The sequence below is a fragment of the Podarcis raffonei genome, chromosome 3, assembly GCF_027172205.1.
Source record: "Podarcis raffonei isolate rPodRaf1 chromosome 3, rPodRaf1.pri, whole genome shotgun sequence".
Lineage (NCBI taxonomy): Eukaryota > Metazoa > Chordata > Lepidosauria > Squamata > Lacertidae > Podarcis > Podarcis raffonei.
In genome coordinates this window covers 94,395,841-94,417,357 of record NC_070604.1, presented here as the reverse complement: position 1 = coordinate 94,417,357, position 21,517 = coordinate 94,395,841, and the positions used below count along the sequence as shown (strand labels likewise).

The window sequence follows — 21,517 nt, the reverse complement described above, 5'->3', positions numbered from 1 at the left end:
CAGGTGAGCAGTTGAGTAAGCGCATGAGACCATAACCCAGCAGTGTAGTCCAGGCTTAGCATCAGGCGTAATTGCGCAGCTAATACACCGTCGCCCTCCTTTTGTAGAACAATAGGCAGTAGCAGCCCGACGGAATTCCCCACGGGGATTATATTTTAGCGGAGTTTAAAGGTAGGCCCTGCAATAGAAGTTACACGCTCCCTACATGTCACTTTATATTTAGGGCTATATAGATATTCGCATACACACACGCAAACACATACAAAATCCATAGATTATAGGAAAAATGTAATCGAGTTGTCCTCTCCACCAATACGCAGCGCTCAGCTGGGGCTCAAGGTGCCTTGCCTTACACGCACTTCGCCGGACGCGTTGGTGCTTGCACCCCTCCACAGCGTGCATGGAAACTCAAATTCAAACCCGGAGGCAGAGGAGGGGCGCGTGGGCGTGGCTACCTCCTCCTGTGGGCAACGTGCCGGGCAACCAATGCAAAGAAAAAAGGCCAGGGCAACATAGAGACATGGATGTTAGACTGACTGTCCCGTTTCTGCATTACGGCTCTGCCCTGCAGCGTTCAGAGGGAATCGGGAGGCGAGCTCCCTTAATAAAAAGCCTGCATGCACTCTCTGCTTCCCGATCTTAGCCGTTACCTCCCCAAGGGGCACCTAACCCTGCGTGTGGCTCTTCAGGCGTCGTTGCTACTGAAGCAGCCGCCCCGCCCAATTTCTACGATGGCACCAGCCGAAGCACTTCCGCCTCGTTACCTGATTCTTGCCAGGGCAAGGGAGGACACGTGATCTTCGGCTAGTAGATCTATCTCGGGAGTTTAGGGTCTCTCTTAGCGCATTTATTGCCAAGGTCTTGGATCAAACCTGTCATCACGCTCCTGCTTACCATCACATCTGGATCTACATAAGTGGGCTAACGAATCCGTCGTGGGTAGAGGTGAGTGCTACAGACAGACTTTATTTATATTATCTTAAAATGTGTGTTTATCTTGCGTTTCAACCCCTCCACTCCAGCATCCGAACTAAAAGACAACGGTATGTACCCTGCCTCCTTCCTCTCTTTGCCGATTGTAGTGTTTCAACGGCTCAATCCTTTAAAATGTTTACACGGAAGTGCCATTGCATTCAGGTAGGGCTCAAAACACCGCGACAGCCCGATGCTTTCATGTAGAATTAGACACAGGGTGCTAAGAAGGCATGTTCTCATCCTTATATTGTGTAGGGGATATTTGTGGATGTGGACATAGGAGAACTTCTGTACACTGGGGAGTTTCCTTCTAATGCCACCTCCTTGGCTTTATTTTGTCTACTCTTGTATAGTATGTATATTATTGCCTAGCTAAGCATAGACCTCACTTCTCGAAGGCTTGTTCTATTTTTCAGGCTGCGCCCCCCCCTTCTCCCCTCACTAAACAATCCATTGCCTGCTTTGCTATTACAATCCTTTCGATAGGAAGTACAATCTCAGCGCTGTCTCCAAAGCAAACTGAACTGATTTCAATGGGCACGGATTGCATCTTCAATTAAACCCAAGTTCTTACCTTCCATGTGATAATTCTAAGAGTTTTAGCAACTTAGTTACCTAGAAAGTGAATCCCATTGGTTTCAGGTAGGATTACCTTAAAAGTAAATTCACTGATGACCGCAGCCGAAGACAGTTGGCAACAAAACTCGTGGACAAAGATTCGTATTAACACGGTAGTCCGCAGCCTGATGCAATATATGATTACTTAGAAGCAAACCCCACTACGTTCAGTGGCGCTTACTCTTCAGTAAATTGGCATAGGATTGTAGCCTGAATCGCGCGAAAAATTAGACCCCCCTTTATTCCCTATTATGCCTGCCTAAGGCAGTTGCACTAACAAAAGGGAAGGATGGAACAATAAGGTCCTCCTACTGTCTCTTTCAATTGATAGCTCGTGGTGGCCATTAGCTCGCGTGAGAGAGATCGCAATCTACAACTTTTTAGTCCAGATCAAAGTGGTCTTGCTGTAGTCAACGGGACTACTTCGGAGCAAGCCGTTTATTATGGACTGCCGCAACCGCGCTAGATACTGCAGTTGTGCAAAGCCTCTCACCCACCCCCCTATTGCGGTCTCTAACAGTGAGCAACTTTGACATCCATAGTTTACAACGCAGTTAGTTAATATAAGAAGTGTCCTGGAGCAAACCGATGAGCAGGCCATGGATAACCTTTCCCCGCTGATAGGGTCTTGGCTCCTTATCAGGGGTTGAGAGGAGAGGAAAAAACTGTGCAGGATAAGTCCCTCAGAATGCACGCGGGTGGCAGATACCAAAGCAGGAAACTGATTAAGCCTGTACACTTTTTGGAAAGTAGATCACCCATTAATCGGCAGGGTTTGCATCCAAGCAAGACTGGAACCTATGTGTCTTGCATTGAGCCCATGGCAACCTGTCTGAGGAACAGACTGGCAAGGCCATCGGGTGCAGGCTGGCTCAAAATCCCATTGGGCTCCGTGGGCTTTACTCCCCCGTAGTCCCGTCTCTTTCCGGCTGGGAGCAATAAGAGACAGGGGCGAGGCGTGGGGATCCGCTTCCCCCCTTCCTCCTTCGCAGGCTTGAGACGTATCGATGCGCTCGGGCTACCGCGAGGAGGCCGCTCCGCTGCGCGAGCGACTCCCTGGGCTTTCGCGGCGCGGCCATTTCGCGCCTGCTTCCCGGATCCGCGCGGCACCATAGAGACCGGCGGGAGGAGAAGCCGGCGCCGGAAGTGGAGGAGCTGCTCCGCCCGGGATCCTTCTTATTATATCTCGGTCTCTTTTCCTCCCGCACCCACAAGCAGGAAGTGGTTGCCGTAGCAGCGGCGCAGCAGGAAGAGCTTGGCGGAGAGAAGGTAAACAGAGCAGCCCCGCCCTGGGGAGGAAAGGCCGAAAAAGGTGGCCGGTGGTGGGGCACACACAAACACACACGCGGGAGGGTTGGCGGGGCGCGACTTCGTGCCCTTTTTAATACTCTGGTGCTTGGCCCGGTTGTGTGTTGGTGAGGCCAGACTGGAAAGAGATTCCCCTCGGCAGGGCCTGCGACGAGTGAAGTAATGTTTATAAGCAAAAGATGACAACGCCCTGCACTACTTTGCCTTTCTCAATCTGCTAAGTTTTGACAGGGATTTGAGGGAGGTATGTGCAATCCTTCATGCCGTATGTCTACTCAGACGCAAGTCACATTGAGTTTACTGGGGCCTGCTGCCCAGTAGGGAGGTAAAGGATTGCTGCCCTGGGATAGAAAAGTATTGATTCAGGGCAAACATCTGTATGGGGGTGAGGTGGGGATAAGCGATGGGGGAAATCTGCTTGGTCACTATAGTGCTCTGGTGTGAAGCTGGGGCGGATGATGGCCATCCTTGACTCCTCCGAAACATTGCATGGAAAGTGTGTGTGTGGTAAACAGGAGATTTCGGGAAAACATCTCCGATGATACATATTCCTCCTCCATTAATGATCTATCCTATTAACCTGGTGGAGGCTCTTTCCTGTTCATGGCTTAAATAGTTCTGTGAAGTGATTGATTTAGGTCAGAGGCTCCAAATTAAGTATCCCAATGGATTCTTTATATTGCATTGTGAAGGGGTAGACATCTAACAGCTTAAAAGATCCTTGAGGGGTATATGTGCTATCAGGAACACCTCTTCAACCCCAGTTTGCTTCCCTTCTCCCATTAGTCCCAGACTGAAGAGAAACATTCAGTAATTCCCTTTTGTTTAGCTCAGAGGTTTTCAAGCTTTTTTAGTCTATGGCTCCCTTAACCAGCTACATTCTTTCTGTGGCACCCCTGTGGGGGACAGGAGCCCAGTTATGTCACCCCTTGCCTGCCAAGCTGAAAGCCTCTCACCCTTTTCAAACACCCTCCCTTGTGGAGTGTTCCTTCAGCCTCCTCTCCTCTCCCATCTCCTTGGGAGTTCTCTGGGCAGCTGCTAAAGTCATCCCTGGTCTCTGAGCTGCCCACCTTCCATAAAGATAGCCAGGGCAACTGCAATAAACAGCTGTGAAAGCCTTTGGGAAGCAGAGATGTGAGGGCATCAGAGGAGAGAGTGCAGGGAAGAGGGACAGAGGCCAGTGTTGCCCGCAGCACCCCTGACCATCATTCAAAGCACCCCAGGGTGCCACGGCACACTGGTTGAAAACCACTGGTTTAGCCTAATGGTCATCCAGCAGACTGAGGACTTGCAAGATTCTCCGCATAGCTGTCAACTTTTAGACCTGAAAATAAGGGATCAGCAGCCTCGAAAATAAGGGATCAGCAGCCTCACCTGTCCCAGGGACAGTCTACGGGATAACTAACAATCCGGGATAGCAGTGGGAAGCAGTGGGAAATGGCGCTGGAATAAGGGAATTTCCCGCAAAAAAAGGGAAGGTTGACAGTTATGATTCTCCGGCATGAAACAGAGGTTAGTGTAGTGGCTTAGGCATTGTTATGCTATTATTTGGGTGTTTTTATGACTATTGGTTAATAGTTCAGTTAACCAGTCCTGACCTTATAAGCGTGACTTCTTGTCTAAACATCCACATATGCATTAAGCTGTAATGGTGGACTGAAATAACCAATTTGAGAAGGACAATATTTTTAAGAACTGTTTTAATAAAATAGATGTTAGATGCAAAATGGTGTTAGTAGAACCTGGGCTGTGGTTTTAAACCTTTGTGCTGTTATGGTAGAAAACTACATGCACAATTGGGGGTGTCTTTTATATTTTTTGCTGGAGCCTCTTACATGACGGATCAGACAAGGTGCTTTTCAGTTTAAAATCAGTTTGCTTCTTGAGCTGTGCAAGTGCCTACAGGAGAACTTTCAAAGATAATTCCAGCTGTATGTGTTCTCACTATGCATGTACATAGCTTCACATGCACATTGGATCGCAGCCCTTGTTTATGCCATTTACAAATGGGAAAAGATTCAGTAATGTTATTTGTAAAGGAAGCCTGCACTGAGGGTTTTGTTCTAAAGAAGCTTGCTAAGAAATATCAGATGAACATCAGCATTTATGTTGTACAGTATAAGTTTAGTGGTTGTGCAGCATCTCAGTCAATAGACTCAAGCCGAAGTTTCTTAATGCTCTAAAGTAATACACGTTAATCAAGAGAGCACAAGCAACTTTTAATTATATAGAAGTGCTTTCTGTAAATATAGTTTGTCTGGGGCAACTCTTGTAAAGGTATCCCTTTCTTCAGTTCTTGAAAAACACAATGGGGGTGAAATTACAGTAATTAGATTGTTCAAAGTGTTGCTTTAACTATCCTAATCACAATCTACTTGCTTTTAATATTTAATTGTACTATGAGTCCATTCTGCTAGGAAATAGTCGTTTTTTCAAAAGCAGCTGCTGCAGACTTTCTTCTGCTTTAATGTAGGCTAAGCTTGTGAAAGGGTTGGATGCTTTTTTACATACATGTAAGCCTCACAGTTGAACAAATCTACTAATGCAGGAGTGGGCTTACAACAAAAACCAATCAGATATCTGATCTGAACAGTCAAGTTTAATTAGTTCTAGCAAATACTTCTGACATTAAAGCAAAGGCATCTTATGGACTAGCGTGAACTCACAGATACAAAAGACAAGTTAATAATGGCCCCATTGATAGAAATTCTGAGTAGCAAATCTAGTTGATGCAGTTGTATGAGTGCTCTGTACTTCTTGCCTCTTAAAATATTCTTGAAGCTCTGGTTATTGTGTTGTTGTGTTTATTCCAGAACAATGCCTAGATTAATGAAAACTGGAAAAGATAACATAAAATAGATTTATCCTTCTTCAAAAGTATATCGTGTGATAAATGAATGATTGGTATGTAGTACCGTATTTTTCGCCCTATAGGACGCACCCTTTCCCCTCCAAAAATGAAGGGGAAATGTGTGTGCGTCCTATGGGGCGAATGCAGGCATTCGCTGAAGCCTGGAGAGCGAGAGGGGTCGGTGCGCACTGACCCCTCTCGCTCTCCAGGCTTCAGGAAGCTATCCGCAAGCCTTGGGAGCCCGCGGGAGTTCCCGCCGGTCTCCCCAGGCTTGCGGATAGCAGCTTGTTCTGGGGACTGGGGTCGGGGGAAGCTCGGGCTTCCCCAGCCCTGCGCCTGGGGGGGGGAAATATTTTTTCCCCTCTTTATTCCCCCCCAAAAAAAACCTAGGTGCATCCTATGGGCCGGTGCGCCCTATAGGGCGAAAAATACGGAATATCTCTGCTGCACTAGTCATATTAAACTGGGTGTTAAAGGGTTAAGTATTTCCGTGCTGCCACCTTAGCTAATACTGACTTAAAAAAATACAGTAGATGTTTCATATAGTGCAGTCCTTTCTCAGAAGTAAGTGCTCTGGAGATCAGGCAGGCACCAACTATTAGATGCTTCCCCCAGCCACTAAAAACATTCCTTTTACCCAACCTCTTTTTGACTGTTAATACTAACTCCTAGCATATCTGGCCACTGTAATTGTAATGGATGTTTTACTGATACAGCTTTTATTGTTACATTTTGTTAAATGTTGCCGTTTTTATTGCCCTGTAACCACTTTATTGTGTTTGGAAATGCATGACAATATACAAATAATTTTAATATAGTAAATAAATTGTAAGGGAGATTTGCGTTGTAGTAATGTGTCTAGGATTCTACCCTTAAGTCTTTCCTGCAATGAAGAATTATTTCTAAGTAATTAGATACTTTATCATTATTATTTTTGCTGAAGATTGGTATTTATGTTTATAATCTCTAGTTTCTTCCCTTCCCTTTGCTGTTTCAGGCTTGCTGTAGTTCTAAACCTGCAGTAGACACTCAGAAATGACTCATTGGTTTCATCGAAACCCTTTAAAGGCTACAGCTCCTGTCTCATTCAATTACTATGGGGTAGCCACCACTCCAGCTGCAACAAAGATTTGCAAGTAAGTGGTTCTAAAAACTCAGTGGGGCTTCTCAACATACAACATGCATTTGCAAGTACTGAAATAAGAGACAATCCAACACTGAATCTCTCCAAAGTATCTGTCTTTGAACTGTGTTTTTGGTGTGTTTCTTAATACAGTGATCTAAGATTATCACGAAGCCGACTCTTGGAGCTTTTTACAGATCTTAGTTGTAATCCAGATATGATGAAAAACGCAACTGATTCCTATTTTTCACTCTTGAAAGGTAAGATATCAGTGCAGCTGGCATAGTTGTTCTGGGTTACTAGTAGTTTCAGTAAATAAATCTCTGTGCTTGGCACTAGAGAGCACAAATTCTCAGCTGTGCCAATAAAAGATAGAAATGGGACACTAGCCCAATGGGCATGATATGTAGATCAGTGGCCCAGAGATTCATATGTCTAGTGGATGTACTTGACATATTTGAAACTGGTAGGAAAATGCTGTACTTCTATAGCTTTCTTAATTCTGCTTTTCCACCTAATAATGAAACAATTTTATTTAATATATTTATTAGCCGGTTTATGCAATGAGCCTGTAGAAGATGTACAGTACAATATGAAGCATTAAAACTGGCCCCCAATTAGCCCAGTGGAGTAGATCTTGGGGGCTATTAAATAGTGAAAGTGCACATATAAACAAATTACGTATATAAGGCTGAGTAGTAGACTCAGGAACAATTGCTGAAGATCAAAATCATCATTTTGAAAGTTACTTTGAATTTTAGAGGAGTTTGTTTGTTTTAACAGGCTTTATAGTTTCATTGGATGACTCTTCACAGGACAGCAAGCTGAGATATATTCAGAATTTTAAGTGGACAGACACCTTGCAAGGACAAGTACCAAGGTACTTACTTACATGTAGTATGGTTTTCAGTGCCTATTGTAACTATTTTTATTACTTCTGTTTATGCTGTGCCCTTTTTTTCAAGGCCCAGTGGTAACAATATCATTTAAAACATTGTATAAATGATTAAAAACAATTGCATCCTATCAGCTGATTGGCTTCCACTTATCCTTTGTTCCAAGAGAAAAAACCTGTGAGCCTGGGTTCTCGAGTAGTCCATATTTTGGTAACTGAGAGGCTGGATTGTACAGTTGTTCTGCACTGCTTTTCCACCTGGAGAGCTGGACCATAAAGAAGGCTGATTGCCGAAGAATTGATGCTTTTGAATTATGGTGCTGGGGGAGACTCTTGAGAGTCCCATGGACTGCAAGATCAAACCTCTCCATTCTGAAGAAAATCAGCCCTGAGTGCTCACTGGAAGGACAGATCCTGAAGCTGAGTCTCCAATACTTTGGCCACCTCATGAGAAGAGAAGACTCCCTGGAAAAGACCCTGATGTTGGGAAAGATGGAGGGCACAAGGAGAAGGAGACGACAGAGGACAAGATGGTTGGACAGTGTTCTCAAAGCTACAAACATGAGTCTGACCAAACTGCGGGAGGCAGTGGAAGACAGGAGTGCCTAGCGTGCTCTGGTCCATGGGGTCACGAAGAGTCAGACATGACTAAACGACTAAACAACAAGAACACTGCTTAGATTTTCTTTATGAATTAGTGGTATATAAATATTTTTATAAATGAATACTAATGACAAGCCACACAGTGACTTGCTTCCTCTCTGGCTTGGCAGGAATGAGGGGCAAGCAGAGCACTTGTGTTTTCAGCAGAATGCTAGAGCACATTGCTCATTCACATTAAACCAGGCCACTATGATTAGGCAAGATGTTGGTGCCTGGAAACAAATCTATATATATTTTTTCTCCTATGATTTGGTCTTCCACAATACCTGCACATTTAGGGTATTTGTATGGGTAATTGCAGCCCCCCCCCAATTGCAAACTCTTCTGTATCATACCTGCCCAGAATGGATGGAGAAACCCAGCCAGATGTGCAGGGTATAAATAATGGTTTATTATTATAAATTATTATCATAGAACCCCAGAGAGAAGAAGATTAGTTCATATGAAATTTATCTTTACAGGGCATGTGAATAATTCTGCTTAAGATAAATGTTCTATTTAAAACATCAACTAGTACATTCTCAGTTGCTCTTTATAGGGAACTGTAAAAGTTCTGACTGCTATTCTGTGCTTTGTTTGGAGGGGTTGATGGAGACTTGGATTTTGCACAAGAGTTATGCTTCAACCATTCTTAATCCAGTTTAAAACAAAGCATAAATTGTTTCTGACTAAACAATTATCCTTTTCAAGTTGTCTGAAATCTATGTGAGGAGCATACATTTGAATACTCTGGGGTTTGCTCACATGATTTGGGATGGGAGGGTAAGGAGGGAACTAAACATAAGATTGTTTGTTCTCTTTAGAAGTCTCTAAAAGAGAGGTGGAGTACTTAACAGTGTGTTGTAGTTGATGCAAAAAACCATTTGAGTTTATATTTTTCTTTCTTTCTCTTCCCTTGTCCCTTAGTGCCCAACAAGATGCTGTGTTTGAATTAATTTCCATGGGATTTAATGTGGCTTTATGGTACACAAAATATGCATCAAGGTTGGCAGGGAAAGAAGAGTAAGTATTCTCACTTTAGTAATAGGCTTCTAAACTATCTACCTCTTTTCCTGTGCAGCATTAGTTGTGCTTAAGCCCATTGAAACATCAATTAAGCCAACAGACGAAATTGTGAAGTAGCATATATAGTGGTTATATAAAGCACATATATGGCTTTGGACCAGCATATCTGAAGGACTGCCTGTTGTTATCTGAGCCTGCCCTTCTCTGATATTCTCATCAGAGCCCCTGCTCCAGGTTCCCCTTCCTTCAGAGTTTTTGGTACTTGGTGACCTGATATAGGCCCTTTTCTGTTCTTTTCCTCCAATAGACAATGAAAGAGTGCTGTTGTGCCCATGTCCTGTTTGTAGGTTTTCCCTAAACATCTGGCCGGTCACTATGGAAACAGGATGCTGGACTAGATGGGGCTTTTATCCCATCCAGCAGGGCTCTTACGTTCTTCAATGATGGCACTCTGGTTATGGAATGCTCTGTTGACACTTGCCTTCCTAGCCATAAGGTAGCAAGTGAAGACAGTCTTGTTTTTCATGGGATATATATGTTGCATCTTTTGTTCTTACGCTTTCCATTTGAGGATTATGTTTTAGGTATGGAAACATAGGCCAGGGTCCAAAGCAGGCATCCCCAAACTCGGCCCTCCAGCTGTTTTGGGACTACAACTCCCATCATTCCTGACTACTGGTCCTGTTAGCTAGGGGTGATGGGAGTTGTAGTCCCAACACAGCTGGAGGGCCAAGTTTGGAGGTGCCTGGTCCAAAGGGTATTTGTGGTGAAACAGATACATACTGGAGCTGCAGTTGTTGGGCTGTGTTGACGACGTTTATAATTGGTGACAGAACACACATTACATACAGATGGTCCCAAGTTCCATCCCTGACATACTTAGTGAAAGAAATCAGTGTGTGAGAAATGGGAAAGGCATCTGCTTGAGACCCTGTCTGTCTGTCAGTACAGACAATGCTGAGCTAGATGCACAGCACAACTACAGTGGTACCTCGGGATGCGAACGGGATCCGTTCTGGAGTCCCATTTGCATCCCGAATGGAACGCAAGACGCGGCGGCACATCTGCGTGTGCGCGGGTCGTGTTTTGCCGCTTCTGTGCATGCGTGTGACGTCATTTTGAGCGTCTGCGCAAGCGGTGAAACCCGGAGGTAACGCGCTCCCAAAGCACATTCAACTCGAGGTATGACTGTACTTTGATCTGGTATAAGACAGCTTTTACCTTCTGACTGTCTCGGCTGTATCAGACATTTAAAGCAAAGGTTATCTACAGCAACCCCTCCTGAAATGGGGTGAGATAATAGACATTAGAAATATGGCCAATGAGAATTCTGGAAAATTTGATGAGGTTAAATGGAAGTAAATTCGGGTGATGTTTAATATCCTTGGAGAGTTGCAGTACTAATTTGTTGTTCCTCCTTTAGCATAACCGAAGATGAAGCAAAAGATGTCCACAGGAGTATGAAAATAGCAGCTGGGATTTTCAAACACTTAAAGGTACAAACCCATTTTATTTAAATAACAAAAACAAAACACACACACACATATTTCCTCTTATGAAGATCCTGTTTTCCTGTTTGTTTTTGGTCAGTATAGCTCTTGTTTGGGGGGATGTTCTGATTCCCCTCCTTTTATACAGTAACTTAATTTAGAGAACGAAGAACAACTTCAGATGTTTATGAAAAGTCTGTGGAATACCCACCATGGGATAGTTGCACATCAGGATTTATATGGGGGAATTGCTTGAAGGCATTCTAATATCACCATATTTGTATGCATGGAAAACTAGCTAAACAATGGGGAGTGGGGAGGAGATGGTTATTAGGGTTTTGACCTTATTACAGTAAAACAGAACAGTCTCTTACTCCCTCCCACAACCACCCCTGCCCAATTTTCCCCAGCCTGCCCTCATTTCATTGTTCAGGATCACATGCTCAGAAAAAGGTTAGGATAAATGAGTGCCACTGCTCTGATTGAATCCCAAATTAAAAACTGTTAAACTGGAGTGTTTCAGCCCTGTATTGTGCTTCCCACTTCTTCTAGTTGTGTAGATATTACTCTTGAGTGGACTTTCAAAAATGTACTCCAAATCTCTTGGAAGCTTGTCTTTTTTTCTTTTTCTTTTTATAGGGCAAATCTTCCTAATGCAAGGAGATTTTGATGTGAGGGTGCATTCAAGCAAGCAGTCAAGCCCTAGGGAGACTATACCACATGCTGTTTCTTAATTTTGGAATGACTTATTGACTAGTGGGGCCTGGTCTAATAGCAACTGTCTTTTGTTGATCCGCATTCCTCTGGAATTCCATGGTAGCCATAAATGCTCCATACACTTCACAAAGTCAGAGAATTCATTCCTTTGCTTGGAAGTAGAATGGCACAATACTTTTACTTATTTGCAAGACTATTTATAAACCCACAATACATGTGAAAAATATGGCAATGTGCAATGAATTCATTAAAACACCATAATATTATAAACGTATTTAGTACATAACATGACCAAGCACTGGATCAAATTAATTCTATAAAAAGCTGTGTCAAAACAATAATGTTTTCAACAACAGGTAATGAAATATAAAAACTGTAGGTGCCTGTCTGAATCCAATAGAAGTGTGTTCTAAAATAGTGGTGCTGCTTAGTTTGCTTAGAAACTGGGTTTAATAAATAAAAATAATAATATGTAACAATCATGTGCCTGCTCCTACAGGAATCTTTTCAGGATTCAGCTTCTATTTATTTTCCTGCATCCATCCCATCACTGACTCCGGACACTGATCCAGGACTTGCACAGCCTCCTCTGATTTAGATGTAACAGAGAGGTAGAGCTGAGTGTCATCAGGTCCCTGGTGACGTCTTGCTCAAAGTCTCCTAATGACTACTCTCAGTGGTTTGTTAAAAGCATTGGGGGCAAAGATGGTACCTTGAGGAACCCCATAGCAGAAGTGCCAGGGGGCAGCCAAATAGTATCTGAAAGCCACGAGTGCCCATCCCAGAGCCAGTCCAGGGTTATACCTGTGATCTCATTACTCCTTGGTCATTTCCTTCAGATGTTACCTGTGTTTGGTTATAGCGCTTCAAACATATCTTAAATTACATTTTTCCCCCTTTAGGAAAGCCACATCCCTAAGCTGATCACTCCTGTAGAAAAGGGAAGAGATTTAGAAGCTCGACTGATAGATTCCTACGTTATCCAGTGCCAAGCTGAAGCACAAGAAGGTACTTCTTAAATTTTTAAGGGCTCTCTCTGGATTTCTTTATATTTTCTCTCCTGGGGAACTCTAGGGTGGAATGTGGTTTGGCATTTTACCTCATACTTGTGGGCTGCCTGTAAGCCTTTAGTCGGCTGCTGTGAGGACAGGATGCTAGACTAGATGGGCCTTTGGCCTGATGCAGTGGGGCTGCTTTTATATAGTAATAATGCAAAATCCAGATATTTGAGGGGCATAGGAAGATGCCCCTGGCCAGTATTTGTCCACCTAGCTGAATGTAGTCTGCTCTGACTGGTAGCAGCTCCCAGTGATTTAGAGATGTTTCTCATGACCTGCTACCTGATCCCAATAATTGCACACATCGACAATCAAACCTGTAACCTCCATGCAGGACTAATGTCCATCCTCATAATGGATTTGAAAACATTGGTTATGAAACTCAGTAGATTATTTAATTAACTGATTTTCTCCATTTTTATCAAGTTAATTAAGGAATATTTCTATTTCTGATCCTTGGAAATGGAAATACTCAATTGCTGGAATATTTAAAAAACAGGATCCAGAGGGGATCTGGTTAGCTTAATGTCTTTTCTGGAAAAACTGCTGGAAATATAGGATTACCAAGCATATAGAAGAACAAGTCTTGCTGAAGTAGCCAGCATGGCTTCTGTGAGGGTAAATTCTGTCCTTTGGAGTCTTTTGAGAGTGTCAACAAGCATATAGATAGAAGTGAGCCAGTCAGCGTCATGTACTTAAGACCTCCAAGAGTATTTGATAAAGTACATCGCCAAATGCTCCTGAGTAAGCAGAGCAGTAATAGGATAAGAGGAGAGGTTGACAGGTTTACTGCTGACATCCTCATGTTCTGACATTGCTCTTGACATTGTAATTTCAATTTTATATTCTGGCTTGAACACCTGTGTCCCAATCCTTTTCATTCTGACATATATGCACAACTATACTAGAACATTATTGTGATCTTTGGTATAATGCCCGTGTTATTAGCTTTGGGGCATCTGTCCAGTTCTATTACTCATGATATCACTTTTGCTAATTTAATTAGCTACATTCAGCCATGAGCAATGTTTGTACCTTTTTTCATTGTGAAATCTGACCTTTCCTGTTTCTACCAGCAGCTATGAATAATTCAGTTTAAGATAGCAGGGCCTGGTATTTGAGCGATTTCCTTCAATAATTGGGGCAGGGGTCTCAGGGTCTCAAATTATTTACAAAGTGTATGGCTAAATTGTGGGATTTGCTCCTACAAGATGTAGTGATCACTACCAATTTTGGTGGTTTTTAAAAAAGAGGGTAAGGCTCTGAGTGGCTAGTAGCCGCAACGGCTGTGTTCTATCTCCTTTGTCAGAGGCAGTGTATCTGGGAATTACAAGTGTGGAGAGTGCTGTTGCTTGTGGGCTTCCCAGAGGCATCTGATTGGCCACTGTGAGCACAAGATGCTGAACTAAATGTGCCCTTTAGTCTGTTCCTGCAGGGGGCTTCTGTGTTCATTCAGTGCAGCTCAAGTGTTAGAAATATTTTATTTATTTATTTATTTATTTATTTATTTATTTATTTATTTCTGAACAGGACTTCTGTGGCCAATTTTTCACTTATACTTTTAATCACCATCAACTACAGCAAATAGCTTCAGCATATCTATTTTTTGTTTCAGTGACTATTGCCCGAGCTATTGAACTGAAACACAATCCTGGTCTAATAGCTGCTCTGGCCTATGAAACAGCTAATTTCTATCAAAGAGCAGGTATGTCAAAAAGCATTGCTGTATGAATTCTTGATAGCTTCTTAAGCAAGTCCTAAAGTACAGGCTCCTAAGCATTGAAAGAATACCAAGGAAATATTATGGACAGTAAATTATTTCCATGGCTTTCAGATTTAGCTAAGAAGGGTCTTGGTTTGGGTTAACCATGATTCCAGAAAGTAGATTGATCTGATAATGTTTACATTTCCCTCTTTATAGCTAACTGGAGCAAGAAACAAACTTAGGTTGAGAACTTGATTGGCTTGCTGTAGTTTTCTCCAAATAAGTGTATCTTGCAACCATGCATATTAAAGACAGTTCCCAGAGTAACTAGAGCTTTCATACCAAATTAGGGTCTCAGCAGTCACAGTAAGAGGATGGCTTTGTGAATAGACTGCTATTGTAAATGTAATGCTGTCTTCTCCTTCCAGATCAAATGTTATCCAGTCTGGACCCAGCATATACAACCAAGTGGCGAAAATACCTTCAGCTGAAGTCATGTTTCTATATGGCCTATGTGAGTGCTCTGTCATTGTTTATAAACATTTCAAGAAGATTTCCAAAGGGTCATAAAATACTAGCATAGAATGCGATCAAAACTTTGTGTTCGATTTAAAGCAGTACTTTTCAGGAAGAGTGTATTTTTAATAGGATGCTCTTAAATTTCCTATAATATATCAGGCCCAGCATCTTGTCCCCACAGCAGTAATCCATTACCTGTACGATTCTGCTGCAATGGACAGTGACAATTGCGTACTGTCTCAGATGAAGATGTGTGTTGTGAACGAGAGCAGAAATGCACTTCGTACATGTTCTCCTTTTTTGCTCCCCGGTTGGATTGTTGGTGATGCTTCCCAGGTCATGATTCTGCTGCTCTTCTGCCTCAACCCTTGAAGCAAGTGGCATTTTAATGTTGCTGCACAGCATGTCATAATTCAGGGGCCAGCAAACGTTTTCAGCAGGGGGCTGGTCCACTGTCTCTCAGACCTTGTGGAGGGCCAGACTATATTTTTTGGGGGAAAGAAGAACGAATTCCTATACCCCACAAATAACCCAGAGATGCATTTTAAATAAAAAATAAAACGGCACATTCTACTCATGTGAAAACACACTGATTCCCAGACCACCCGCGGGCCGGATTTAGAAGGCAATTGGGCCGGATCCAGCCCCCAGGCCTTAGCTTGCCTACCCATGTCATAATTGTTTAACAAATGTATTCTTTCACCAGGCCTACTGCTACCATGGTCAAACACTCCTGGCCGGTGATAAATGTGGAGAAGCCATTAGGTCTTTGCAGGAATCAGAAAAATGTATGTATGGTGGTTTTAAAAAATTATTTTAAACTTGTTCATAAATAATCTGGAGTTAAGGGTGAAAAATAATGAAGTGGCCAGGCTTTCACAGATGATGCCAAATTATTCAGGTGGTAAAAACAAATCTTGGGAAGAGCTCCAAAAAGTTTTCTCCAAGCTGGGTGAATGGACATTAAAATGGTAAAATGCATTGTTAGCATTTAGCTCCATGAAAGTGTCAGCACAGGGTTTGGCATCTGTGAGAAACGCAGGTTCCCTATTGGGGATCATTAGGAAAGGGATAAAAAACAAAGCTGCTAATATCATAATGCCTGCATACAAATGTTTGGTGTGACTACACTTGGAATATTGTTTCCCATTTTGATCACTCACCTCTAAAAGACATGTTAGAGGTGGGAAAGAGGGCAACCAAAAAATTCAGGCAGCAGGAGCAAAGATTACAATGCAATGTGTCTTAACGTGAGGGGACATAATAGAGGTTATAAGGTGAAGAGAAAGCAGATAGAGAGATTAGGTTCTTCTTCTGTTGTAATACTAAAACTGGGTTTTAAAAACTGACTAAAGAAATGACTATTTTATACAGCACACAGTTAAACTATGGAATTTGTTTCTACAACATGTGATGGTCACCACTTCTGATGACTTTAAAATAAGCTTAGACAAATTGGAAATGGCGGAAATGGCTACCGGTGACAATAGTGGGAGAGAGCTCTTGTCCTCCTGGCATCTGGTTGGCCACTGAGAAATGGAATGTTAGACAAGGTGTAGCCTTGGGTCAGATCAAGCAGGTCTGCTCTTACATTCTTTTGTACCTTGTTCCTCCCTTCCAGAAAATATGGGATTTTACCTTCTATTTACCACACACCAAACATCCAAAGTCTTGCTCATAAATGTAGAGAATCAGAGTGTCACCTAAATCTCCCTCAGAACATTCTTAATAGGTCCGGGACTTACTATGGTAAATATTCCTGTGCCAAACTGATAGGTGCGGAGAAATCATTAGTCTAGGAAAGACTGCACTGTACCTGAGCAAAATTGTAATATAAGTGTTTGCTGAAAGTATTTTCCACAAAGATACGATAGTCAGATTTTGTATCTGCTAATCGTCTATATGAGATTCTGTTTTTAAAAAGCCTAGAACGATTTACATAGGGAAAAATGCAATGGTTGTTATAGTCTGGTTTTTGCCAATGTAGAACAAACAGCAAAAGTAAAAAAGCAACAGTCTCACTTTGTGATTGTTCAGCTTGTTGTCATTTTTCCAAGTACATGTCATCCTTCTATAAAGTGTAAAGGATATGTCCATGATTGTGTTCTTGGAATTACAAATCTCCTTTCAGGTGAAAACAGTAGATTGTCCAGCTTTTACAAAGAGGAATACGTAATTAAAGAGCATGGTCTCACTTGTTGTTTTCTTGTTCAGTTTTTGCCAAGGCTGAAGCTTTGTGCAAAGAATATGGTGAAACCAAAGGTCCTGGAACTACAGCTAAGCCTTCCGGCCACCTCTTCTTTCGGAAACTGGGAACTCTGGTGAAAAATACCTTAGAAAAATGCCAGCGAGAGAATGGATTCATGTAAGTTTGTTACGTCTCTTCCATGCTTTCAACAAATACTTGCACGGTTTTTAAGTGATCTTGCTTGTTGTTTTTTGAAATACAGTAACAGCCAAATAAGCCATAAACATATTAACTAAAAAGTAGATCTTGCCGAGTTCTGTGGGAAATTAGTACTAATGGGTGCGCATGAACATGTGAAGATCGGCAGCCATTTTGTATGGCTGAGAGTAATGCTGTTAAAGGCCACTAGCAGATGATATTCTTTCATACTTCATTCTCTGGTTAAAGAAGGAATTGGCAGTGCATGACCTTTATCCATTTCCCAATTATAACAAAACTTCAGCAATAAAATAAGCAGCCTGAAGTGCTTGGGAAATCTTCATTCCAGGATTCTTTTTGGGTTGTGCTCCTGTGTTGAAGACCTTAAATACAGGACAGCCAGTGAAAAACTGGATCTGGCCAGTGGGCGAGATCATTATCTCCCCTGCTCCTCACAGGCCACATTTGGCAAGTAGGCAGAGCAGCCCACCTGTCAATCACTTGGTGTCACAGTGGTGCCAATTGACCTTTTCGACCCACAGGAGTGTTCAGAAGCCCCTTTTCAAAGTACAGTGGTACCTCGGGTTACAAACGCTTCAGGTTACAAACACTTCGGGTTACAAACTCCACTAACCTGGAAGTAGTACCTCGGGTTTAGAACTTTGCTCTAGGATGAGAATGGAAATCGCACGCCGGTGGCAGCGGGAGGCCCCATTAGCGAAAGCGTGCCTCAGGTTAAGAATGGTTTTGGGTTAAGAACGGACCTCCGGAACGAATTAAGTTTGTAACCCGAGGTACCACTGTACTGCCTTGCCCGGTGCTTTGAAAGGGACTTGTGAAGACCTGACATCCAGCTGATGATTGGATCTTCAAGAGCCCCTTTCAGAGTGCTGCCTCACTTGGTGCTTTGCACAGTGCTTTACAGCATAGCTGATTGGCAGTTCCTGCAAACCATTCAGCTGAGCCAGATTTATACTTGCCCCACACCTGACATTTATGGTTTCAGGTGTAGGTCAGTAGGCGTAGCTTGGCAGAAAAGGCTTGGTGGGCCAAATAATTAGGCACAGGACTAATTATTGCCGTGGGCCAGAGGTTCCCCACTCCTGATATAGGAATGAATGTGCAGACTGTGAGGTGTGTTTGTTTAAATTGTGCCCACTGCCTTGTGGCACGAATCCTGAGTCAAGAACGAGGAGGTTGCTAAAATCCAACGTGGTGGTTTTTTTCAGTTACTTCCAGAAGATTCCCCCCGAGGCTCCCCAGCTGGAGCTGAAGGCAAACTATGGTCTGGTTGAGCCAATTGCTTTTGAGTTCCCTGATTTGCATGCACACTGGACTTCAGAAGCCCTTTCTGCGTTTGATCTCACCAAAAGGCCAAAGGAGGACAGTGTAAGCAATTCTTGCTGCTTTTTCCAACTTGAGTTACCTTTTGCATCAGCATCACCTTGCTTTCTTGCTTTGTGGAGGAAGAATGGTGTTGATAGAGATTGGTGCCGTGAAAGTGTTGGATTTTGGTGTCTTGGATATCTTTGCCTTGTTCCAAGGGCTCCCTGCACAAAATGTTACTCCCTTGAAAAGCTTTCAAAATATGCCTTGGTTGAGACCACCATCGAATAATATGCAGCTGCAGTTTTATAGTAGCTGAAGAACTGGCCTAAATTTAGAGTGCCTTCTACATTCTTGTGTACCAAATTCAAAAAACAAAAACCTGAGTAATATAGCCCTGTTTTGGCATTTGTGTTGCTCTTGTGAAAAGAGCAGGGGAACGGTTGGGGCTCTATCAAGTCCTGTTGTCTGTTTACAGCCCTCCACAAGTTGGAGAACGAAGATCTACAAGAAGTGGAGGCTACCCACTTCAAAACCTTTACCCTCAAACTTATAGACTGAAGCTGACTCACTGGAAGCCACAGGCTTTGATAGCAAACCCCCCCCCAAAGGTCTCCATCTTGTGGCTGTTTTCATGTGGTGAATATAAATGCACAAATGGGGCTTATTTGTCTCTTGATTCTGAAAGCCACATTGCTTAAATCTGTATTTAAAAGAAAAACCAAAAAACATTTGCTCTCCAGTAACACCATTTTCTCCTTTCTATTTGTAGGCTAAACCAAAACCAGAGGAGGAAGTGAAACCTGTGAAAGAACCAGATATAAAACCTCAAAAAGACACTGGGTGCCAGATCTCTTAAATGCTTTGAAATAGCCCTTGTGAGCTATTTTGTGAACTCTGGGTTTTTTATCATCTACCTTGTTTTCTGGACTTTCTCATCCTACAAAGGAATTCACTGCTTTTCGAGTTTTTATAGATACTTTTCTTTTAAGCTCTCTTTCAGAAGAATTAAGCGATTAAAATTGGAATTGTCATAAATGTACCCTTCTCAGCATAGAAAGTGAGTGTTTAGATGAATTTGCACTAGAATGTGGAATAAATGATAGTGAATACAAGAGATGAAACAGAAGCAGGTGAGTCTTGGGAGAGGCAGTATTTTGCGAAGAAGGAAGACTGAACAGGAGGAAATTTTGTAGAAGCTTTAAGGTGGCATGTAAAAGAACTGACTGAAAATACAAAAGTCAAGGAACATTTTTTAAAGGTAGGATAAATTCATAGTATTGAATTTTAAGAGCAAGGATGTTAAGTTGAGGCAATGGAGACTTCTAGGAGAATCAAAATAATCTATTTAAAGAAATGGTATGGAAATATAATGCCTCACCTTGCTAAGGGAATAGAACGTTTTAGCTCATATAATTTTTACCCTGGCAGGAATACAACGGATGCCATGTTGGCACTTCAAATACAGCAAGTGAAATACACGTAAAATATGCCTTTGGAAGGTATTTTACCTTGAAGTCCTTTAACAGAAACAAAATGTCTTATTTTGGTCATGCTTGGGGAAGAGAGATTATAGGAACATATGTTAAGCAAGATTTAGCCTTTGCACCAAAAGGGCTAAACAGAAGCAAAACTTTTACAGAAGGACTATGCAACTCTTAATTGAACGCAGAGCTGCCATGGATAAATATCAAGCTGCTCTGTTGTGTTAAAAAAAATATCTACCCACTCCAGAGTCTAGTAAATAACACATTATGGGGAAGGCCTGAAGATAATGGCAGATCTGTGTAGTAAATACGAAAAGGATTCATGTTAAGTATTCGGTATTTGTGTCAACTGCTTTTATCAGAAATGGGGTAAAATCAATTTAAAAGGTTATTGTAAGTGTAGAGAAAGGATGAAGGAGAAACAAAATTGTGGAGTTATGGGAGTTGCAACGAGATAAGACTAATAGAATGGAAAAGCAAAATCAAAACATGTCATGGAGGATGGGGATGATGTTTGTGGAATAGAGTGGCTATACTGATTCTGTTCAGAAACCTGGGCTGCGTCTAGACACATCAAAAAAGTGTTTCAGTTAAATGAGTTGTAAATTTAAACAGGGAAAACAGGTAGAGAAAAATGAGACTCCACATCGCCATCTGGTGGCACAATGTTATATCGCATATACAACGCATATAAATCGCCTTTTTGTTACCAATCTGAGTCCCTGGTTGTGGATAACCAGCAGATTTCAAAGATCTAGAATGGTGACCTGGAAAACAAAGAAATGTTGACTCTTGAGCCAAGGCAAAAGAATGTTGCTGTATGTGAGCTACTTGGATTACGCTATGGGAAACTAGTAGAATCTGGTTTGCAGAACATTGCTTTGAAAGAAAAATGTCCTGTAAAAACAACTACCGTTAACACATGATTGGAAAAATTGCTGCTCCAGCCTACAATTGAATTTGTATACATTTGTATAAACAGCATCCTCAGTAGATTACTCTGGCTCGCTACTTGTATTTGGAGAAAGTAAGGTTATTTAATGCAGCTTGGCTGGACTCACCAAAGCCTAAAAACACCTTTAAGATGTGACCTGCTACTGTGCTCATGCCCTCCTTGAGGGCTTCCCATATTCACCTGGTAAGAATGGAACACTAGACTGAATGGACTTTTTTCTGGATCCAGCAGGGCTCCTTTTATTATTTGTGCCAGCTGTGCCAGTACAGGTCCGGACCCTTCATTTCCATCAAAATTTACAATCATCCAGTGGTTGTGGTTTAGGATGTCTTCTTGCTGCCTTACACCACACTGGATGAAAGAATAGTGTTCTGATGTATGGAAACATATATGAATATGCACTGAGAAGCTCATGGCATATGTAAAAGACCGGGAG

General features: G+C 42.4%; 1 protein-coding gene across 4 annotated transcripts; it reads left to right on the top strand.

Moving 5' to 3' along the window:
* The first annotated feature begins 716 nt into the window (after positions 1 to 716).
* BROX (BRO1 domain and CAAX motif containing) lies at positions 717 to 21,141 on the top strand. 4 transcript variants are annotated; one of them, XM_053383098.1, is made up of 13 exons: positions 717 to 945; positions 6,750 to 6,888; positions 7,029 to 7,135; positions 7,659 to 7,755; positions 9,340 to 9,435; positions 10,862 to 10,934; positions 12,548 to 12,653; positions 14,319 to 14,408; positions 14,837 to 14,922; positions 15,634 to 15,715; positions 17,142 to 17,292; positions 18,543 to 18,702; positions 19,412 to 21,141. In XM_053383098.1, exons 2-13 carry the CDS (start codon positions 6,788 to 6,790, stop codon positions 19,496 to 19,498), a joined length of 1,236 nt encoding a protein of 411 aa, XP_053239073.1. In that variant the 5' UTR covers positions 717 to 945; positions 6,750 to 6,787; the 3' UTR covers positions 19,499 to 21,141. The 4 variants fall into 4 exon arrangements, with proteins under 4 accessions (XP_053239073.1, XP_053239076.1, XP_053239072.1 ...); XM_053383097.1 differs by lacking the exon at positions 717 to 945 and adding an exon at positions 2,653 to 2,862; XM_053383100.1 differs by lacking the exon at positions 717 to 945 and adding an exon at positions 3,122 to 3,145.
* Positions 21,142 to 21,517: the final 376 nt, after the last annotated feature.